At 39.0% G+C, this 22,231-nt stretch overlaps 1 protein-coding gene across 1 annotated transcript in view; it reads left to right on the top strand.

Moving 5' to 3' along the window:
* Positions 1–8,124, top strand: part of tmem168a (transmembrane protein 168a) — a 29,752-nt gene extending 21,628 nt beyond the window's left edge. The window contains exon 6 of the mRNA XM_020920032.2: positions 5,260–8,124. Within this exon, the coding sequence (XP_020775691.2) occupies positions 5,260–5,810 (551 nt within the window). The 3' untranslated portion in view covers positions 5,811–8,124. The remainder of the gene's footprint in view (positions 1–5,259) is intronic.
* The last annotated feature ends 14,107 nt before the right edge of the window (positions 8,125–22,231 follow it).

The following is a 22,231-nucleotide window of genomic DNA, read 5'->3' as shown; positions in this document are numbered from 1 at the left end:
AAAACGTACTTTATTTCCAAGAGCTAGTCAAACGTTTTTCAGGACACGAAAGCGATATCCTATGTCTGAAATTTTCAGTGCAAAGAAAGAGTCCGCTTGCTGCTGCGTGTTGTAGCTAGTTCATTCGCACGGAATCTCCGCGCACCCTTCTCTGCACCCCTTTCCTGCTCCTGTCCCCGCTGCCCGTTCCGCTCTTCCCCCTGCTCCTCGCTTCTCCGGGCACGGAATCTCCGTGCACCGCTCCCCTCTCCTCTCTCCTCTCCTCTCTCCCTGCTCCGCTCTTCTCCCTGCTCCTCACTTCTCGTCCGCGAACGAAATGTCCGCACACCCGCTCCCCCCGCTCCTCACTTCTCCACCTTGCCTAACCAACACTGTAGTTAGTTGTTTACAAGTCATGTGCAGCGCACCGGCTGTAAACAAACCTGTTTCTGGCGTAAAGAGGAGGCGGGAGGAGGCGTTTCTACGTAGGGAGCTGTAGGGGAGGGGGGGTGGTTTCACGCATTCGCAACATTTGAAAAAGGACAAACAGTCGCTGGATTTCTCGTTCCTTGGAAAATCCTCTATACAACCTATAATGTCAAAGGGCTGATGTGGCTCTATAGTGGTTATGGTTTATATGTTGTAAAATTTAGTTTATTTATGCAAATTAGTAATAGTAATAATAATGATAATAGTTTTAAGATAAAAACGTTAGTGTTTAATCTATAATCAATCATTAATTTGATCGATGAAGAAAATTTAATCAAATGCCCATCCCTATTATCAAAATCAGTATCGGAACTGAAAAAGCTGGATCAGTGCATGCCTAAAAGTAACAACATCTCTATAGCAACAAGAAAGTGGCAAACCCTCCACCAGAAAAGTTACATAATGCAGCTTTTTAACTGAAATCTAGAAATATGAAAATTCCCATTAGCATTCCACTTTTGGTTTGAGATTGTCTTTTCCAGCTTATTATGAAAAAGCAAAAGTATAATTTATTAAGAATAGCTTTTTATCACCACAATGCCACGCATTACAAATTTAGATTTTGGAGATAAGACATTCCAGGTATTTCTCCTCCCAGAGCCATTTGCATTACAATCAGACAGTGCCCACATCCATTTCTTCTCCTCCAGCCCCTCAGTCAATTAGAAACTGATTTGCAAAGATCACATAAGAGAAATAGTTTGATGAATCTGTCTGAAGTTCGCCTGCAGAGAAAAGGGATTCTGGGAAACTTGGAGACGTTTTGCAGAGTTTAGCGTCATCCCCCGAAGAGAGATGAGATCCGCAGCAGGTTAACACTGTGTCAGCCCCGGCTCTTCTGTTGCCAGATTACACTGACACATTATCTCCACACCCGCTGCAAACAAGAATAAAAATCCCCCTTGAAAAGATAATGCTTCCCCATGTCACCAAACCCAAGGCGGCGCGGCGATGTTTCCTGGGGGATAATTGTTCCCAGTTTGACGATTTTCGCTCTGTTTTTGGCAAGAGTCCAAATTGGGATCCGTTTGTTTTTGAAGTCCACATTTAGAGAGACATTTTATTTTTGAGTTGTTTGTTTGTGAGAGCTGTCTTATTATCTTACTGGTACTGAAGGTGGTCTCGGGGCTCATTAAAGAAAGTCTAGGCAAAAACGTCTCCAGTCCCTTATACTTACTGTTCCATTTTCATTTTCAAGCTAAAAAGTATCGCAACTACAGTGTTAAAAACTTCCAGTGGACTCTCACAGTTGGGCGCCTTCACAACTTTTTAGAATAGGATGACATGGTTTCAGATGGAGGGCATGGGCTAATAAAACTCTATGGGCAATTTGATAGTTTTAAAAAATTTTAATCCTGACTGAAAATCCACAAGACATAGACATACACCTAGACAAACTTTACTGATCCATAAGGGAAATGATGTAATATTAATTGTAATGGTAATATTAATTTCAAAATAAGTAGCAAAAATAGCAAGAGACTGGTGTCAAGGAAAGCATAATTATATAAAGGTACAGTAAGTAAAATAAAATCTAGAAATATAGTAATAGACATTATCATTATTGGCTCTAAGTCTTAACTGACATCTTTGTGAATGAATAATGACGACACTTTTTTGAAAATGTTCAAGGTTTTTCTAATAGACAAGTTGAACTTTGTAATTACTTGACCTATCCGTCTGAAACAAAAACTGATACGTTTTGACCCGCTCTCCACATTAATTTGGGAGATATCAGCAGGTTACAGAATAATGAAAAGTTATGACTGTTACCATAGCAACTTAAATTTAGCAGTTCAAACCGAAATATTATATCTTTTGGACTGTGAAAAGTTCCAAAAAGTTTAAAAATGTCACGTCACGTACTACAGGAAGCTGATGACCATGAACAGTCTTCTATGAAAACTTGCATGAACTAGTAACGTTTTAAAAGCAATGTAGATGTTGTTGTTTACGTTTTAATCTCAAGAGTCGATGTTATTATTGGACAGTTAGAGGTTTAGCTTCATGAAAAAACTTTGCATCTGCACATGAATTAGGAATATATTCTACCATTTCCATTGTACTTCCCACATTTTTACTTAGACTATGGTGATACTATAGTGACACTCTATACTCCTTATAGGGACCTTCAATTAAAGAGTTGTACCTCTGTATAATTAAGTTGTCTCTTCTCGCCACACTGTAGTTTTAGAACACATTTAGTACTTTTCTGACTTCTTTTTATAGCTTAGAACGTATTTAAGGACTATTGATGGTGGAAAGTGGACTACTGGGGCCACAATTTTCTTTACATCTGGGGAAACCTTGACATGTCCATCAAATGTATTATTAGTTTACAGTATCAGTATCACCTCCTATTTAAAGCTGGGGTATCTGGTCTTCACACAGCAGGAGGAAGCGGGTATTTAAATCCTATCTCTCACAAACCCCATTAGCACATTATTAATATCCAGTGTTTGATTTCGTTCATGTAGATGCCTTTAGAACAGCTTTACAAGGTTGAAAACTCTTTATTTTCTTTCATTATGCGATAAAACACATGACCTGACAAAATTAGTTCCTCAAAGCTTTAGGGCTGGGTATCATTAAGAAGTTGCCGATACGATACATACCTCGATACACAGGCTACGATACGATACATATCTCGATACAGTGCACTTTCGATTCAATATGATATATTTCAAATCGATTCGATACGGTTCAATAAAAAATAAAGGCTAAATCATGGCTGTGACACTAAAAGTCTTTGTTAAACCGCTTCTTGTGCAAAGTTCAAATGAAACACAAACATTTGAATCATCAAAACAGTAAAAATATCAAATGTGTTGAATAAATGAACTTCCTTTTACTCCACAAGCAACAAAACTGTAGCTCTGTAACAAAATAATTTAGTAAAACACACCTAAAAATACTCTTGGTGATATATCGATACAGTTGCCCACGATATCGATACTGTATCATCACATTAAATGATACGATATATCGATATTCCGATATTTTTGCACACCCCTACAAAGCTTAGTGATTGAAAGAAATTAAGAACAATATTAAATAATAATGGAAAATGCCATTTAGAAATAACATTAGGCAGAAAAAATTCAAATGGTGCATTGGTTGCAGTCCACCACAGTTTCAATCAGAGCACTGTTTAAGGTGTTCACTTCCAGGTTGACGAGAAATACAAATAATTTTTATTAGATGTTGAGAGCATGCACTTGGGGTAAAACACTAAACTCATTAAAAGGAGCGTTCCCCAGGTTTAAGTGACCAGTGTTTTCTATCTGGAGATGACGCTGAGAGCGCCCACCTCTGCTCCTGTTCTTGGCTGTACCATCTGGAAGCCACTGGGTGCTGTTTGTGGGTTTGACATGACAGCAGAGAGACAGACAGACAGCCCGAGGTGACGGGTTTGATCCCTGTAAAGCCACTGTCCATCACCAGCTTTGTGTCCCGCCTCAGACGCCCTTGAACAAGACTCCACCACAGCACAGAGCAGGGCTTCTCAAGTGTGGTACAGGCACATACTGGTGATGGTATTTATGTTTAGTATTGTCTAAAATTATTAACTTTTTTTGTGTTTGTTTGTTTTTACAAATTAAAGGGCTTGATACTAAATGCAGATTTTGATACCACAATTATATCAAAAATGCTTTATTTAATACAATACAACATAATTCTCAAGTAAAAATAATGTTGATTAGGGGTCTGCAAAAAATTTAAATATCGATATATCATATAATTTAATGTGATGATACAGTATTGATATCGTGAACTGCTGTATCGATATATCACCAAGAGTATTTTTTGGTATATTTTACTAAATTATTTTGTTACATAGCTACATTTTTGTTTAGTGGAAGGAATCTCATTTATGCAACACATTTGACATTTTCACAGTTTTTATGATTAAAATGGGTGTGTTTTATATTCACTTTGCACAAGAAGTGGTTTAACAAACACTTTTAGTATCAAAGCCATGATTTAGTCTTTATTTTTTAATGAACCATATCAAATTGATTTGAAATATATCGTATTGAATCGTATCGAATTGAAAGTGTCATACTTCTGAATGATACCCAGTCCTAATGTTGATGTGTACTTGCGGTCATACTCAGGGTTGTACGTTGCAGTACTATTGTGATTTTGGTACTAAGGAAAAGGCTTGATACTCAAAATACAATTTGGATCTTACCGTGATAATAAAAACACTCTTTGTTTTATACAATACAATATGATTTTTATCACAAAATAATGTCCATGACTTTCAGACGGTCAAAAGGTCTTGATCCAAAAACATTGTCCCTGTTACTTTTGAAACCATTGCTTCCATCTTGTCATCCTGGATAAGGTCATTATTGTTTTCTGCTCAAATGATAATGTCAGTACTAGTTTTATTATACATTTTTATCACAAATAAAACACACACAATGAATGCAGTAAAAACATGTAAAATACAATATACTACTTACATTCAGAAACAAGCCTGTGTAAACTTTCATTTGTCAAGGAGAAGACCAATGTAGAAAATGTTTCTTTTTGGACATCATCTGGACATCAAAGACTGAATCAAATCACAAATGAAAATGGCTTCTGGACAGGAGCCCAAACGTCTTTATTTCAAAAACAGTGTCCAGATGACTACCTGGGAAACCTTTTCTTTTTAACTTGCGTTTAGAAAAATCCAAACATATTAATTCTTCATATTGCCCAACCTTCACAAACGGCCTTCCAAAGTCTTCATTTGTGCCCCGGGGTGTCCTGAATAATATATTTAATCCTCTTTTGCAGGTAATGAGAGTCTCCACCTGGCCCAGTTATTGGAGTTATGGAAGGAGAAAAACGCTGGCCACTGTGCACGGCTAATCATCGTTTTGGACACTGAAAACTCCCTCCCGTGGGTCAGGGACATCCGGAGAGTGGACGGCGTGTATGTGGCCGTGCAGGGGGCAGAGCTAACCCACACCAGAGTGGACCCGGAGCTTGGCGAGATCCCATGCCTCGGAGACTTCACCGCTGAGTGGGTAGAGTTCAACTGCAACCCCGATTCCAACTGCCAGTGGTCAGACAAGGCTCGCTCCGTTTCCGCCATTTACGGTGTGTCCAAGCGCTGGAGCGACTACACGCTGCACCTGCCAACAGGAAGTGATGTCGCCAAGCACTGGAAGACCCACTTTCCGAAGGCTACATATCCCATGGTGCACTTGTCCAACTGGTGCTGCGGGCTGAATCTGTTCTGGCTGTGTGGAGTGTGTCTGAGATGTTTTCGGAGGTGTAAGCTCGCCTGGTTCCCGCCCGCTGCACTGGACACTGGCCTGGGCATCAAGCTGGTGCATTCATAGACAATAAAGAGACTCTGAACAAAACGTTTGGGAAAAAATTGCAGTAATATTTAAAAATGTGTTTCACAAAAGGGAGAATGTAAAAGTTGGTTTTAAGGTATGCATATTTGTACTTGATTTTGCCGTATACTGTGCCTATGTACAATACATGTTACAAGAGCATGTTACATACAGGTGCACGTCAGTAAATGATTGAATTATTATTGAAAAGTTATTATATTTCAGTAGATTTTTTTAAAATTATGGATTAAACGCTCAGATTATTATATTAAGTACATTTATGTTGATAGTCAGTTTATTAACCCATATGGTAGAGCATCTCTTAGGGTACGTTCACACTTGTTCTTGTCTTGCCCAGTTTAGTCAGTTGGTCAGATCGTAGATCTGGTTTGGTCCTGGTTAAGTCCAAGGTTAGTCCTAAAATTAGTCTCTGTTTATATCCAACTTGGATGTAGTCGATGTGCAACTGTGAATGAACTCTTTGAGATGAGCCGCTATGGATTATTTGAAACGATATCAGATTTTTAGTTTGCTGCTGTGGCCAGTAACTGATATTTAGTTTTTAAAATGTAGCAAGGCCCAAAACTTTATCTTAAATTGAAATAAAATCACACATTAACTTTTCACTTTTCTAAAAGTAATGACAAGATGCAGCTGAGATATAAAATAATTAGTTACATGTTTGTATAAACTTACAGCCGTATAACTCTCTTCTATTTCCATTTTGACTAATTAGTCTGTTCAGAAACGGCACACAGACAATTTGGCAGCGGAAAAAATATCAGTATTGAATATTGATCAAATACAAATTTTCTTCTCCTGATATTCCTATTAAAATGTATTAAATATTTCTATTGAAAATTATTTATATTCAATATTTTCACAGTATTCTTTGAATTGATCTGAAATAACTTTTCCTTAATTACAATTACAATTTACTGATGTGTACTTGTATAGTGTTGTATACTGTTAACATACTTGGGAAATATTTAAAGTCAATCTGTTGTAACCATTACTTGTTTTTCCTTTGAGTTATCCATGTTCTTAGTTATGGTATAATATAAAGATGGGTGGGTGAGGTTGTTTTAATTTGCCTTTAAGTGCCTTACTGATCTTTGTTTATAGTTTTATATATTTGCGCCAAGGTTTATATAAGTTAAATGTGCAATGTGTAACTTTTTTTGGACGTTGCTACCTGTTTGTCTGTACTGGGACGTTATTGCGTTTCCTGAAATGATCCACAGTATGGCAATAAACGTTTTATTGCTCTCAATACCTTGGAAAAATATACATTCTTTGTATTAGTGGAGTCGCCTGTCCACAGGTCTCACCTGTAATTTGCGCTGTTGACATCACCTACCATAAAGTTTAATGCCATACTCTGGAACATTCTAGGCAACCCAATAACGTAATCAGACATGGATACAAGCAGGTGAGAAAGAGAGAACAGAAAAGTTACATGTGAATTTGTTGATACTTTGCACCTGATGAAAATTTTTGGGAGATTTGAAGCTAACTATGGGCAGTGCTCTGGTAGAAGCTCTGTTACTCAAGTTAGATTTAATTTAAGCTTTATTTTAACACAATCTGACCAGAAAGGGGTGAGAAACCGGGGAAATGATTTGTGAGCTTAAACAAGTCTCACACATAATGTTAAGACTAAACCACCTACCGGTACACCTGTGTTGCGGCTGAGTTTTCAGACAATCTTAACACATTTTTGTCTGTATTTGCTAATGTCTGCATCATTGTAACTGATGTACGCCCCCAGCGTGATGTCACTGCAAAGTATCAATTAAAAGACTGCAAGACATATGTAGTTGTTGATAAGTCCAGTGGAAGGAAAACTATTCTATGGTACTGTTTAAATGGCTTTTGGACATGATTCACGGATGCCTCTGCCCTTCTGCTAACCACACCGACAAACCACAATGTCGAACTGTTTCTTAAATTGAGGGATATTTTCGTATCGCATTTTAAAAGCCATTTATCATTGAAAATCTAACGACGGGGTGGTTCTGCATGTTAACAAAACACGTCAATGACACCCTATGTTACTACAGTGTATTATCACTGACAATCAAGCTGCAGGGAAACCAATTTACTGCTATACTGACCCTGTAATCTGATCTAGACTGTTCTTTTCTGTTTTGTTTGCAAAGTTGCACCACATATCTTTACGGTGACTGCTGCCTTTTTTTTTTCTTTTTTTTTTATTACTTTTAAGTATTATTTTCCTATCCTCTTCATTTTGCCTGAAGAAATGTTGTCTAAAAATGGCAAACTTTGGGAATAAACCAACTCAAAAGCCTGGCATGTTTGTATGAAGTTTTTCACAGGAATTATGCATGAGAACAGTCTGTTTGAGAATGTATCTACAGTAGGAGATAGTGGAAATAAGCCATGGTGTTTCAGTGAGTTCATTTAATATGGCTGCTGATACAGACCCAGGGTAAACAGACAGTGTTGGAGCGCCACATGTCAAATATTAGGATTGTCAATGGCTCAGAGATGTGAAATTGTGTAAAGGAGAGAAATCAATCTTGCATGCGTTTTTATGACAATGATTCTCAACTTTTTGTCCCTGGTATGAACATATTTGGTGTACAAAATGTTCTTTTAAATTAGCCAAATTCAGGGCTAATATTGACTTTCCAGAAAAGCACAAAATAAACAAGTGGATAACAGAACTAAAGAACAGAATTTACAAAAGCATTTACTAACATGTATTAAAACTACAATATGATCTGTTGAATGTGTACTGCATTCAATAAAGTTATTTTATCATAATTAAATGACCATAACAGGAATCAGTTTTTCTTATCTAAGGGTAAGACAATTAGCCAGGCTGGCGCCACCTAGTGCCTCTGCTGAATTTCATTTCTCTCCATCAAATAGATCAGGAAATGGAATACACTAGACGATTTCCAAGAACCCCAGAACTTGTAGACGATGCACCGGCCAATCGGCAAAGAGCTGTGAAGCCATGATTTGGGTCCCTTTTGTGGTACAGCACAACAGTAAACAAAGAGGTCGAGATGGATGTAGATGAAGCCATGCATTCTGTGTTGGCAATGATTCCCGAGATCGAGGATTTAAAGCTGGAACAAAGAGAATGTTTGGAGAGTTTTATCAAGGAGAAAGACATTATTGCCCTTCTTCCTACAGGACTTGGGAAAAGCTTAATATACCAGCTATAGCCCCGTTAAAGGCGCATTACATACGTCACAACCAAATTGCAGCGAGTGGTTAAATAAAAAGAAGTGTGCGCCTACTGTCGAGCGAACAAATCCTAATGCTGCGAGGTTTCCACGAAGTGAAACCGGCTAATGAATCAGGCTATAACAAGACAGTTGCTCACTCAACAAATTAAAAGCACGACTAAAGCACGACTACTTTACATCAGTGAACATACTATAAATGCTCTCACTGATGAATGCTGTTGTTGCGTCCTTGGGCAAGACATTTAACCCACCTTGCCCCAGTGTCTGCGTACACTGTTGTATGAATCTGTGTGTGTGTGTGTGTGTGTGTGTGGTGGGTGAGTAGTTCCTTGATGTAAAGCGCTTTGAGTGTCTTCAAGGTGGAAAACCAATAAATGAAAATGCGACCATTTACCTTACATGTTTACCTTTCTTATAATGTAATATGATCAAATTTGGACTAAACCAGGACTAGATCAAGACTAATCCGTGGCTACTCTATATAAGGACTAAAACGGGACCAAACCAGGACCAAGCAGAGCAGGAGTGAGCGCTCCGTAAATGACCAAATTCCAGCACATCTAGGAGCATCTTCCTTGGTTAGATATGGAAAGTTAGAAAAAGTGACATTTTATAATATACAAGTAGTAGTAATATTTAGGTATGTAACTATATCCAAGTCTCACGATACGATATCGTCACAGTATGAACCTCATGGTACGAGATTTATTGCGATATCGTGGGAAAGCTCATGATATGGTGGGGAGGCTCACGATTCGGACTGTAACAATATCCAAATCTCTCCATACGATATTTTCATGATGTACATCTCGCGGTACAATATTTATTTTGATATTTTGTGGATGCAAAACTGTGAATAAGCTACTTTTTCCTCTTAAAATGCTTTGACAAGACTTAATCCAAACAAATGTAGTTAATATGATTGACTGAGATTCAGGAGCAGGACCACGCCTCAACCGCCCTCTCCTCTCACCAGCGAATACACTCACCTCGACCACACCGCTAATTTCCCAGAAGCCTATTTGTAGCAGCCTTTCCCATCATCCCAGTTTGTCTCGGCTAACTCGATCCCACCCACCCCCTATTTTGTTCGTCTTTCCCCCTACGAGGGGGGTCCCTTTCCAGCTGGGCCAATTAAAGACTGAGACGGAGCCCCCACCTAGAGTCTCAACCCAACCATCTCTGCCCCGCTTGTACATTATCAACAAACTTCTTTGCACTATATCGTTGTTGGTGTGGTTCTGGCTAGTGAACTAAGGTTTAAAAGTGCTGTTATTTCTTCTTGTAGTCTACACTGAAATAGAGCAAAGGATCATGGTCTATGTAGTTCCCTCTGTCTTTTTTAGCTATTGCTGCACCATAACTCTTCATTTAAGCAAAGAGACTTGTAATTCCATATATTGTGATGGTCCACGATATTACTGTTAGAACTTTGACAATACGATATCACGATATTGTTACATCCCTAGTAGTATATAGGACTAAAACTAGATCTACACCAGGATTAAACTGGTACCAAACCAGGACCAAGCACCACAAACTCTAACACATCATTTCTTTGGCTAGATATACAGTAGAAAGTTAAGTATTTTAAGTTTTATTGCTGGAGAAATGGTCTTTAATTTGTGTATATGGTGACATTTAAACTTTGTCTATAATATAATCTATGAAGACAGTATATGACATTTTTCCATTTAAATGACTTGGCGGTGCAGAGCGGGCTTGGACATGTCTACAGTACTGTGATGGTCTGACTCATACTGCTGCTGCTATAATAAGAACAGAACATTGACTTCAGACTATAATACAACACAACACAATACAATACTTGTCCGAGCGTTTATTCATAGAACCAGCGTTAAAATACTCTGAGTGGACACCTTTAATATCCACCCATTAGGCAGACGTGTGAGAGGTAATTTGATCTTTTCACAGCAGCAATTATTGGGACAGGAATAATAGAGTATACGTGGGTGTTATTTTCATTTGTTCTGCCCCGTGTTAAAACTAAGGTCAGACTTTCATGTATATGGCTGTGGGATTATTAGATTATAGGAAGGATTCATCTCCCAAACTGGATTAGGTAATAAAAGAGCTCCCTAAGGCCCGATGTGCTGAGTCAGAGATGGACAGACCCAATGAAACATATGCGCAAGGAGAGGTGCATGGAAATACATATAAAAAGGTGTGCTTTGACTGCAGTTTTTCATGCTTTGTTTCATGTTATTGATTTAGAAGTAGTAAATTGAGGCTCTGAACACACTTTAGGATTATTACAATACATTTAATACATTTTACAGGCTTTATAGAACACGTGTGATGAGTTGAAGGAGTTCATGGTAACAAAAAAATCCTTGGCTTCTCACAAACAGGATTTTACGCACTGTTACCTGTTCTACTTTGAAATTTTAGTTTAAAATAAATATTAAAATACGCCATTTGCTCACCTGAAATTGTATTTGGAGTGATTCATGCATGTGTGGGTAATCTTTAATCACTTATTTTTGAGATTTTCATGTTACACTGTGCACCTTTAAGCATGAATTTGTTGATACTTTGCAGCTGATGAACATTTTTTTTGGAGATTTGAAGCAAACTATGGGCACTGCTCTGTTAGAAGCTCTGTTAGACTTAATTTAAACTTTATTTTAACACAATCTGACCAGAAAGGGGTGAGAAAACAAACCTACACCTGTGTCCCAGTTGAGTTTTCAGACAATCTTAAAATATTTTTGTCTGTGTTTGCTCATGTGTGTGTCATTGTAACTGCAAGTACAATGTAGCTCTTGATAAAGCTTGTGCACACTTTAGGAATATTACAATACATTTAATACATTTTATAGGATTTACAGGCTCATGTCAATAAATACAATAGAACATGTTGAAAGAGTTGTATTTGGAGTGATTCATGCATGTCTGTGTCATCTTTAATCACTTATTTTTAAGACGTCATATTACTGATCAGCAGAAGTGGGGACTTGCAAGTCATGACTTGGACTCGAGTCAGACTTGAGTCACTATTTTTAGGACTTGATAAAATGGACTAAGACTTGGGAATCGACTTGGACTTGAAGGTCAATGACTTGGGACTTGACTGAGATGTGAGGCCTGCGACCCGAGATGACTTGAGAAACACTTTTAAAACTGAATTCTTTCTATTCTGATTGTAATAATTCACACAAATATTTTGACAAAACATTTGAAAAGGAAAAATTAACTAAATTAATTTCTACAACTCTTATATGCTCTATAAATGCTCATTTACAAATATACTATGATTTTTAAGTACAATTTATCTTGAAATTCATATAAATTGCAAAAATGTAAGCTATATTTGGTACTTTTGTTTAAAGACATGAACTGACTTGAAGCTCAAAGCAGATGACCTGGACTTGACTTTATCTGACTTGAGACTTGACTCGGACTTGAGTTCAAAGACTTGAGACTTACTTGAGACTTGCAAAACAAAGATTTGGTCCCACCTCTGCTCATCCGGATCAGCTCTTTCCCAGTGTTTTTTAGAGTTGATTTTTAAATTATTTTATTTACTTTTAATTATTTGCATGGCCAAGTGCACTGACTTGATCCACCCTGATGCCCCCTTTCGCACTCTCAGGTCAGCAGAACAGCTCCAACTCGCCATCCCAAAGACTAAATGCAAGCTTCATGGAGATGCAATGTACGTTTTCTGTTTCTGCTCCAAGGCTCTGGAAATATTTGACATTAGAAATTAGACGGGCGGAGTCTGTACCTGTTTTTAAATCACTCCTAAAAGCGTGCCTTGTTTCACTGGTTTTTAACAAGTAACATGTACATTTCTTGTTGTTGAGTATCATATTGTTGTCTGTGTTTTTAGTAGTTGTATTGTGTTTGTATTGTGTATTGTCTTGTACTGCGACTGTCCTTGTCTGTCCTGTGTTTGTGTACAGCACTTTGGCCAGCTGTAAAGTTTTCAAACTTCTTTATAAATAAAGTTGGTAAGGTATGGTATGGTTTTCACGGCCACCGGCATACAACCTCTGCTCTGTACTTATTTAATTCTATAATTCAATTTTCTTAATCAGTGAAACACAAAGGATTCAGCAGCACTGTGTCGTTATGTTGGTTCAAATAGTAAAACTATGTGCTGTTTGCAAAAGTGATCTGCAGCTATCCATCAGAGATCCGACTCTTTGATGTGGTGATGTTTGCAGCGTCTTCTTCTTCTTCTACGGGGCATGATTACAGAGACCAAGCTGCAGTATTCCATCAAATTAACCTTTAAAATTAAAATATGATGTTTGCTTTAAGATCTGTGTTTTCTGTGTTGTGTTTCTGTTGCTCTGTTACTGACATGTGGGTAACAGGTTTCATGTACACTGTGTAATCTGAATAATCTCTGAGATTATTAGATTGTGGGTTAGATTCATCTCCTAAACTGGATTAGGTAATAAAAGTGCCTTCTGAGGTCTTATGATGCTGAGTCAGAGATAACCTATAGCCTATACACACACTCACTCACACACACACACATATACATATAGACACGCACACAGACAGACACACAAATACTGCATAGAGCCACATCCATCCTCTGCCCTCGTCTCTGGCTCTTCCTCCCCAGCTGAGGCCCCTGTCTTTGGGGTAATTACAGCCTGTCATGGGGCGTTACCTTCTAATACAGCCAAAGTGATGTGCTTGTCATTTGCATGCAATTTATTTGAGAAAATACATTAGCTTTTATGGCCCGTGGAGCAAAGGGCTGTGAGAGCAGACGCACCGATGTCCAGTGTTTACAAGGGCGAGAACACAGAGTACTGGTTTTAAAAACAGAAATGTGTGTTTCATAAAATGCTTTGTGCTGGTTTGAACCAATTGCACTAACAGGTGTAAAGGGCATTGGGTTTAGATTGAAAAACTTGTGATGAGATGGTAACTTTTATTTAAAACTCACAAAGGAGCACTCTTTAGCATGATACAGTTTTGTAGTGGCCATAGTCATGAAATGGATATATTTTTAAAGAAGACCTCCAGTGCTTGTGACTGTTATATAGCTGTAATCTATGACACCTGTGGATCATGTGTGTAATAATTTGCACATTTTAAATCTCAATATTAATTTAAAACGACTTAATAAAAAAAGTCCAATGACAGTATTAGAAAACTGCGTTGCCCAGTGGGAGCACAGGGATTTTTAAGTGGAGGTACACGATTCATGAAAACAGGACTGACCCAGGACTAAAACAGAACTAAACCAGGGCTAAAACAGAATTTAAGCTGCTTGCAGCGATGATGGCCCTCGCCCTGGTGCACACACCCCTCCCACGCCACCTCCAGGGACTCGCAAATGCCCCGCCACCCCACTCCCTCTCCCCAACAGCCGAGCAGGCCGACAGCTCGTCCATTACAAAAATTACATAATGCATCTTTAAATGCTTCCAAGGAGTCAGCATCTCTGCTGGCCAACCGTGAAAAATGCCCAATATCCATAATATACTTTTTTGCTCATAATCATGCATAGAATTTAATCCCTGAATTTGGTACAAGTCAGATAATGTTGACGTTAATGTTTATGGTAGGGGGCGCTATAGTGTTCACTTTTCATATACTTTATATTGTATTATAATCAGACCAAAATCACGCATTAGTGATTAAAATTTCAGCACAATTGGACTAAGCCTGTGTGTAAAATATTTTTTTAACTATTTTTGGGGGGATTCTTTGCACCCCTACTGGCCAACCGTGAAAAATGCCCCATGTCCATATCGACTTTTTTTGCTTGTAATTATGTGTAGAATTTAATCCTCAAATTTGATACAAATCCGCTAATGTTGACATTTCATGTCTTTCCTAGGGAGCGCTATAGAGTTCACTTTTATTAGATTTTATATTTCATTACTTACACACCCAAGTCAAAACGGTGGTGAATTTTTGGTCCAATATGGCCGACTTCCAGTTTGTCATAGGCCTGCACAGTGACTGGCTTTTTTGCTTGTCTCCTTGAGTTCTATCACTGTTACGAATTTCGTGAACTTACACCAAAATTGGTGTTTCAGTCTCCCATTCATTTCAATATTTTCAATTTTTTTTCGAATTTTGATACCGGTTTGGCGACTTTTCATCAACGTTCAGGGGGTCAAAAATGTGATTATGCCAACAAAACCAGGACTGAACCAGGACTAAACCAGGTCTAAATCAGGACTAATATTGGACTTGAGAGAGAGAGAGGAAGAACCCCAGAACCCCAAGCTCACGGAGCAGGGTGTCCACAAAGCATGATCGGTAGACAGCTGCTCTTAGCCCCTTGAGGCGTGGAGCTTTCTCCCGCGATCACCCAACGGTCTACGCGGGTGCACCTCCGGGCCCGTCCTGACACTCAGTCTTGGTTCAGTCCTGGTTTAGTCCTGGTTCAGTCCTGGTCCCCTCACTAAAGAACAGTACTGCAGATATCATGAGCCAGTGCAGGTTGTTTTCACCATTGCCAGTAGCTCCAGTTTGACATTTAAGTGGTATGCTATTTTATATTTGTTATTTTTTTATATCTCACAACGGGAAAAGTGGGTGGACTGCGTACCCCTGCGTACCATGCCCACTATACCCCTGATCACAACAACAAGTCGCTGGCGAGAAGCTTTTTTTTCATTTGTTCATTTGTTGTCTACCTAACGCTGCCAAATTCTGCATGTATCACAGATTAAACCACACTAGAGAATGAAGTAAGTGGCTGCAAAGCAGCGGACGTATGCCAGTGGAGAGGAAAATGGGGGTTGATGAGCAATATTGCTCAAACATGCACAGATCACTCCAGATACAGCTCTGTTTGAATAAATGATGAAGGTCAAATATATAAGTAACACTGAAAGTCACCACAATGGGACAGAGAAATGTGACAATCATCTTCTAGGGTCAGGAGCTGCAGAGGCTTCTATAGGACATGACTTTCTTATCAACAGGACTGAAAAAGTAACAGTTATAAACAAGATGTCCTCAACAATTGAATATTTCCTTCAAAGGGGACCCCAGATTACCTCTTGCCTAAGCGTCTCAAAGTAGACAGCTACAAGACATAGAATGGAACACCTTTATTGTCCTTACAGAAAAACCTACGTAAAGAAAGGTGATGAACTATTATACAAATGGCTTAAATTTCTATTTCTTATGTCAGTAAAGAATGCAGAAAGCAGACCTATTATGCAAAATTGACTTTTCAGAGCTTTATAGCATGTTATAATTGTTTACAAGTAGTAATCATAGTGGTCTGTATTTTTATAATCTTAAAATACAGTATACTCTTTACTTCATGTATTTTGAGTCACAACTGCCTCTCTCTTCCTCTCCCAGAACAGACACCGGACCCAGCGATTACTCACGCAACAAGAACAGCGCTCCAACTTTCACCCTGTTTTGCAGCACGTGTGGATGTGGCGTGTTCGACATTGAAATGTCAAAGCCATTATGTGAAATTACACGCACTGAAGACGTTTTTAGGAGCTGTTCAGTCACGTGACGCTCTCCACGATGTCCACACACTCAGGAGGAGCTGGCAGACAGTCACACTGTTTCTTTGTTCATTTGACTTTGGCGTTGTAGGCTCCTGTAGGTTTTGTTACACCTCAGAAGACTGCATCATCAGCTCATCTGTGTTTAAAGGTGAGAGGGCATCTCTTGATTAGCCTGATTCATCAGCCGGTTTCACTTTGTGGAAACCATCTGACCTTGCAGCATTAGGATTCGTTCGCACGACAGTAGGGGGGTACTTTTTTATTTAACCTATCGCTGCTGTTTGTTCGTGACATATGTAATGCACCACTAACAGGGTTAACTGGTATATTAAGCTTTTCCCAAATCCCATAGGAAGAAGGACAACGTCTTTCCCCTTGATAAAATTCACCAAACATTCTCTAAGTTTCGGCTTTAAATCCTCGATCTCAGGAATCGTTGCCAACACAGAATATATGGCTCTTCGCTGACTGACTGGTGCCTGGACTCTCACTTCCGAGATTCTTGCAAAACCGTCTAGTGTATTCTGATTCCTGACCTAGTCGCTGGAGAGAAATGAGCGGAGGCACTCGGTGGCCCCAGTCTAGCTAATCTTTGGAAACAGTCAAGAAGCAAAATTCTGAAAGTTCTTTTTTTATATAAATTTTTGGACAAAGAAACAGTCAAGGGCACTTGGCACTAACTGCAAAAATATATATATATTATCTTCCGAAAAGCAGAATATCCATTTTGTTTTGAGTAATTCAGACTTTTGATTTGTTTTTGCTCTATCTTTTAGTTTCATTGTATTTTCCCTTTGAGACAGAAACTCCTTTATAAACACAAAAGTTTCCTCTGGTGAGGTTCTCCTCTACTTTATAAAGTCTTTAATGTTTTCATTGACATCCATCCAAAACTCGCTGTCCACTGAATGATTTTAAGTATTTATTCAATTATTTGGGCATCTCAAAAATCATACAGACCTGGAGTTGTGTTGTGTTTCATTCACACATGTTTAACACACAAACCCTGGCAAAATTCTTCTCTCAAACAGAAAACACTCAAAAGGCAAAAGGAGCTGTTAACCTGAAAGCTACATGACATCACAAGGTGGAGTATTTTGAGCTTTGGAGATGTAGACAGACTAATAATAAGGATTCCTCAAACATGTGAGAATGAAACAAAACACAACCCTAGGTCTGTTTTTGATGAGGTAACAACATTATGACACAACTTGAAGCTCACAAGTGTCAATTTTGCGTAATATAGGACCTTTAAACTGAAATAAAGATATCACAGTTTGTTCCAGTTCATAATTTTAATACAAGACTTTGCAGTTCTGTTATATGTCCTTGTACATTATCAGCATCAGTGCAGGCGTCAAAGTTATTTCTGTTCAATCCGATAAAAATGTGAAGGAAATCTGTGCCACTTTGGAGCTATTGTGCAAAAGCTGATCTCTATTATGCTGAAAAAGTATCAGTTTGTCCATGCACTTATCGTCTCTAAAAGAAACGACAAAGCTTGGCTGATTACCTGGAAACTGTGAGAACATTCAAATACAAACATAGAGAAATGTTAAGTGTAATTTGTACTTTTTGTGCTGATTTTTAAATGGAGGAGAGCTACCGGAATGGATTTTGGCTTGTATATACGCTTAGAAATATACAGTGATTGTGCCAGATGATGTGGATGCACTCGATTCAATTAAAAGTGTCAATGGGAGGCTAACGAGACAGCTAGCTCAGTGGGATCAGGGCGAGTGTAATTATCTTTGTTGTCACAGCCGGATTGAGATGGGACGAGGCTGAGCTCAGGCTGGAGGCAGAGGAGCTCCTGTTTGGTAATACGCATCTGTTGTTTCGATATAATACGAGTAAAAGTGCTCCTCCAGTGTGTTATAACAGAAGGGAGAAGTTGCTGTTGGATTTTACTTAAAGTTGCACTATATAACTTTTTTTGAGATGTAATTGTTTTGCTTGGAAATGTTCTACAGTATGCTTAAAGGTGCATTATGTAACTTTTTTAGCGGGTCCATCAAATGTTAATTACAGCACATCATTTAATTCCTTTATTTAGACTTATATTCTAACTTGGGTGCACACATTTAGTTAATATAAGTCTGAATTGTTTTGTTCGAGTGGCCAGATGGAGGATCCTCGGCAGAGACCATCCATGCCGAACAAAGGGGGGAGCACTATTTAGTTTGTTTTACTAAGTTCATTTGTCTAGTTCAGGGGTGCTCAATACGTCGATCGCGATCTACCAGTCGATCACCAAGGTGGTGTGATTAGATCGCCGTGTCTCCTCTCGGACTTGCGTTTGGACTCGGTCTTGTCTCTCACTCAAGGTCTGACACTCAACAAGTGCGATCATATTTCATCACGGCCGCTGCTGTTGGCAATAAACTTGTACCGGGGTGCAGGAGCGTGTGGGGCGTCTCATTTGAAACCCGCGGAGACTCTACGGCACATCACAAATACACACGCTCCCTATGCACGGCTCGTCTGCAACAGCGTGTGCCCTCGTGTACCAGCCTGCATCACAGGGCAGGTTAAACTTCCTAAACATCCTAACTGTCCATCTGCCTCACGTCAGCACGCCGCCCCTCACCTTTTCACGCTCTCGCTCCTTCCTGCGTACAGCGAAAACAAGCCCCTTCCACAGTGCGTTGATTAGAAGAGCAACACGAAACGTGTAGCAAAAACGAGTCTAAATTTGTGTTCCAGTGTTGGCACAAAGCAGGTCTACAGCATAGAGCAGATCTACAGAACAGACCTACTGCCACATTTGGCTGAAGTTTGTCTAACAACAGTGCACAAATGCATCTGTGTTTGTCACGATGTGCGTTTGGTTTGGTAAACGTGCAGAGGCTGGTAAATATCACTGCAAAACCAGAAAAGAATGCAACTCCAGTTTGGAACTTTAAAAAACAGGTTTAAAAATCTTCCTTCACTTTTTTCACAGTTTTGTGTAAAGTGCCAGAGGAAGTTCTCTTAAAGAAGGGCTTCTCAAACTGTGGGTGAGGTGCAGTTTGCTTGGCTTTGTATTAGGTAGATCTTTATGACTTGGTCATTTTGTAAGCAGCTCGCATGCTGAAAAAGTGTGAGCACCTCTGGTCTAGTTTGTTTAAGGTCACTTTCTTATCACTTAACACTTATTTTCTGTATTATAATTATGTTATGTTACTTTTGATTAAGTTAGTAGCTTTAGTTAATTATTTAGTGTAATTCTCCCCTCTTGTGTTCAGTTTTAGTTGGTCCTCTTGGTTAGTTTTGTTTTGTTCAGTTTGATTTAAGTTACCCCTGTGGGGCGTGGCTTTTTGTTAATGATTTTTCTGTTAATGATTTATATTTATATACTCAACTGGGCTGCAGTGCAATGTTAAATGGAGGAAGGAAATCACATAATGTGAATGAACGTCTAATACTATAACAATACTTGGGTTTCTGGCGCCGGCGGAAATTAGTACAATCAGTGCAGTGGAGGAAGATGTTGGATGGATCATGGGGAAGTGTAGGTTTAATCCACAGTGGCTCTTTTTAGAGATAGTAGTTGGTTGGTCATTATTAGAATTGGATGTGGTGTTTTTCGCCCGCATAATGGGTGATTGATTGATTGCATTTATATAGCACCTTTCAAGATACCCAAAGCGCTTTACAGTTCATTATTCAGTCACTCCACACTCAGTGGTGGTAAGCTACTATTGTAGCCATAGCTGCCCTGGGGCAGACCGACGGAAGCAAGGCTGCCAATCTGCGCCATCAGCCCCTCCGACCACCACCAACACTTACACACCACTTTCATACTAGGCAATGTGGGTGAAGTGTCTTGCCTAAGGACACAGTTTCTGCCACCCCATTGTGGCACCTGGAATTCCTAGCAGTCTCCCATCCAAATATTACCCAGGCCCAGCCTGCTTAGCTTCTGAGATCTGACAGGATCAGGCTTTGACAAGCTGGTATGGGTGCAAAGTTGGTCTTAATTTTCATTTAAGTGGTCTTAAAAAGGTCTTTAAAAAGTGTGAAAAATCCCTCAGCTGTCCAAGTAGACAAACTGAATTGTCCAATCCAGTTGACAAATTTAATTTCTCCTTTGCTGTCTTAAAAAAGTCTTAAATCTGGGGTAGTCAAACCTGGGGATACCCTGTCAATTCAAAGAACTAAGATTAACTAAGGACATGTAACTAAGAACTAAGAAGTGCTTAGAACTGCTATTTCTTCATGTAGTTTATACCAAAACGGAGCAAAGCATCATGGTCGATGTAGTTCCCTCTGTTTTATTTTTTTAGCTGTTGTTTAGCTGTTAGTTTAGCTGCACCATAACAATGAATTTAAGCAAAGAAACTTGTAATTCGATATATTGTGATGGCCCACGATATTATTGAGAGACTTTTGACAATATCACAATATTTTGGTTATTGTTACACCCCTAATAAATACTGGTAAATACTGCTAAATGTGTACCATGTTTATTTAATGTATATGACTTAATTACATATCTGAGGCCACAGAATAACTCTAGTACTAACTCAAAATTCAGTGTTCCATCTTCAAAGCCCTGCGTGCGAGCATTGAGATGTCTCCCCCACTTCACTAAGCCTGAAATCGGACAGTATATGGAACATCACATCTTACTTTGAACCTATAGCATAGACTTCGCCTCAGTACATGGTGTGTCTGAACTCCCACTGTCCTTAAGAACTCAGCTTTTCACAAATATAAAAACTTTTGTAACCCCAACACTCAAAATTCAAAGCAAAGTCTTTTGAATAAATCCTTGAAGAGATTTGGGTGATGGTAATGGTTTTGTGAATGTTGTTTTGAAAAAGTTGAAGCTGTCGATGGATGTCTTACTCTTCAAACACTTTTCTTTATAGCACCTGTCCCTGCCTCACCTCATCTCACCTCAGCTCCTGTCTGCACCTGCCTGCACCTTTTGGGTCTTCGGTGTCTTATTGGAATCACATCAGGGGGCTGAGGTCTCTTCTTCACCAGGACACAGTGCACTCAGGTATGGGCTGGAGACATGCCTCTGTTTACCTGATTATTACGGGCTGTGATGATCAGTGCTGTGGCTCTGTGGGAACTGAAAGAGGATTATGAGAAATGAGAAGTAAGCTGCAATCAAGGCAGGTTTACGACATGGGTTCAGCTCTTTGCCTTGGTGTTCAACAATTGGCAGTGTAATTAAATAGGAAAAAAGCAATGTTCTCTATGTATTATGTAACAAACTAACTACATAATTATACGAACATTCACTATGGAGAAATGTAAGGGAAACAACTAAAGGTACATTAAGTAAGTAACTTCTATAGGTAGCATGTCACCTGCATGGAAGTAGAAAGTTAAAACCATACCATGGGACATTCTCCATGGCGATAGATCATGTTTTATGCCATTCTGTGGAAGATGGTAGGCAGGAAACAACATTTCCATGGAAACAAGGAGCCAAATAAGAGTCAGGTTTGTGGAGATACAAGCATGCTCAGAGTAAGAATGCACGTTTTTCAGTGCATTAAAAAAATCCAAAACCCCCCCCAAAAAACACAGTGCATTCTTTTATTTTAGGTTCTGTTTACACTGAAATTAATCACTGTATCATCGTATCAGAAACAATCTGCGTCCAGACACGTTGTTTCTGCGTCTACAATCAAAGCCTTCCCTCCACACAGTAATGTGAAACCACCTGAAATGCTAGTCACATGACTAGGCTGGCGTCATGTCTTCACAAGGAAGT

Source organism: Boleophthalmus pectinirostris, unplaced genomic scaffold, assembly GCF_026225935.1.
Source record: "Boleophthalmus pectinirostris isolate CB_2022bp ecotype Guang Dong unplaced genomic scaffold, ASM2622593v1 HiC_scaffold_18, whole genome shotgun sequence".
NCBI classification, from domain to species: domain Eukaryota; kingdom Metazoa; phylum Chordata; class Actinopteri; order Gobiiformes; family Gobiidae; genus Boleophthalmus; species Boleophthalmus pectinirostris.
This window is presented reverse-complemented; position numbering and strand designations above follow the sequence as displayed.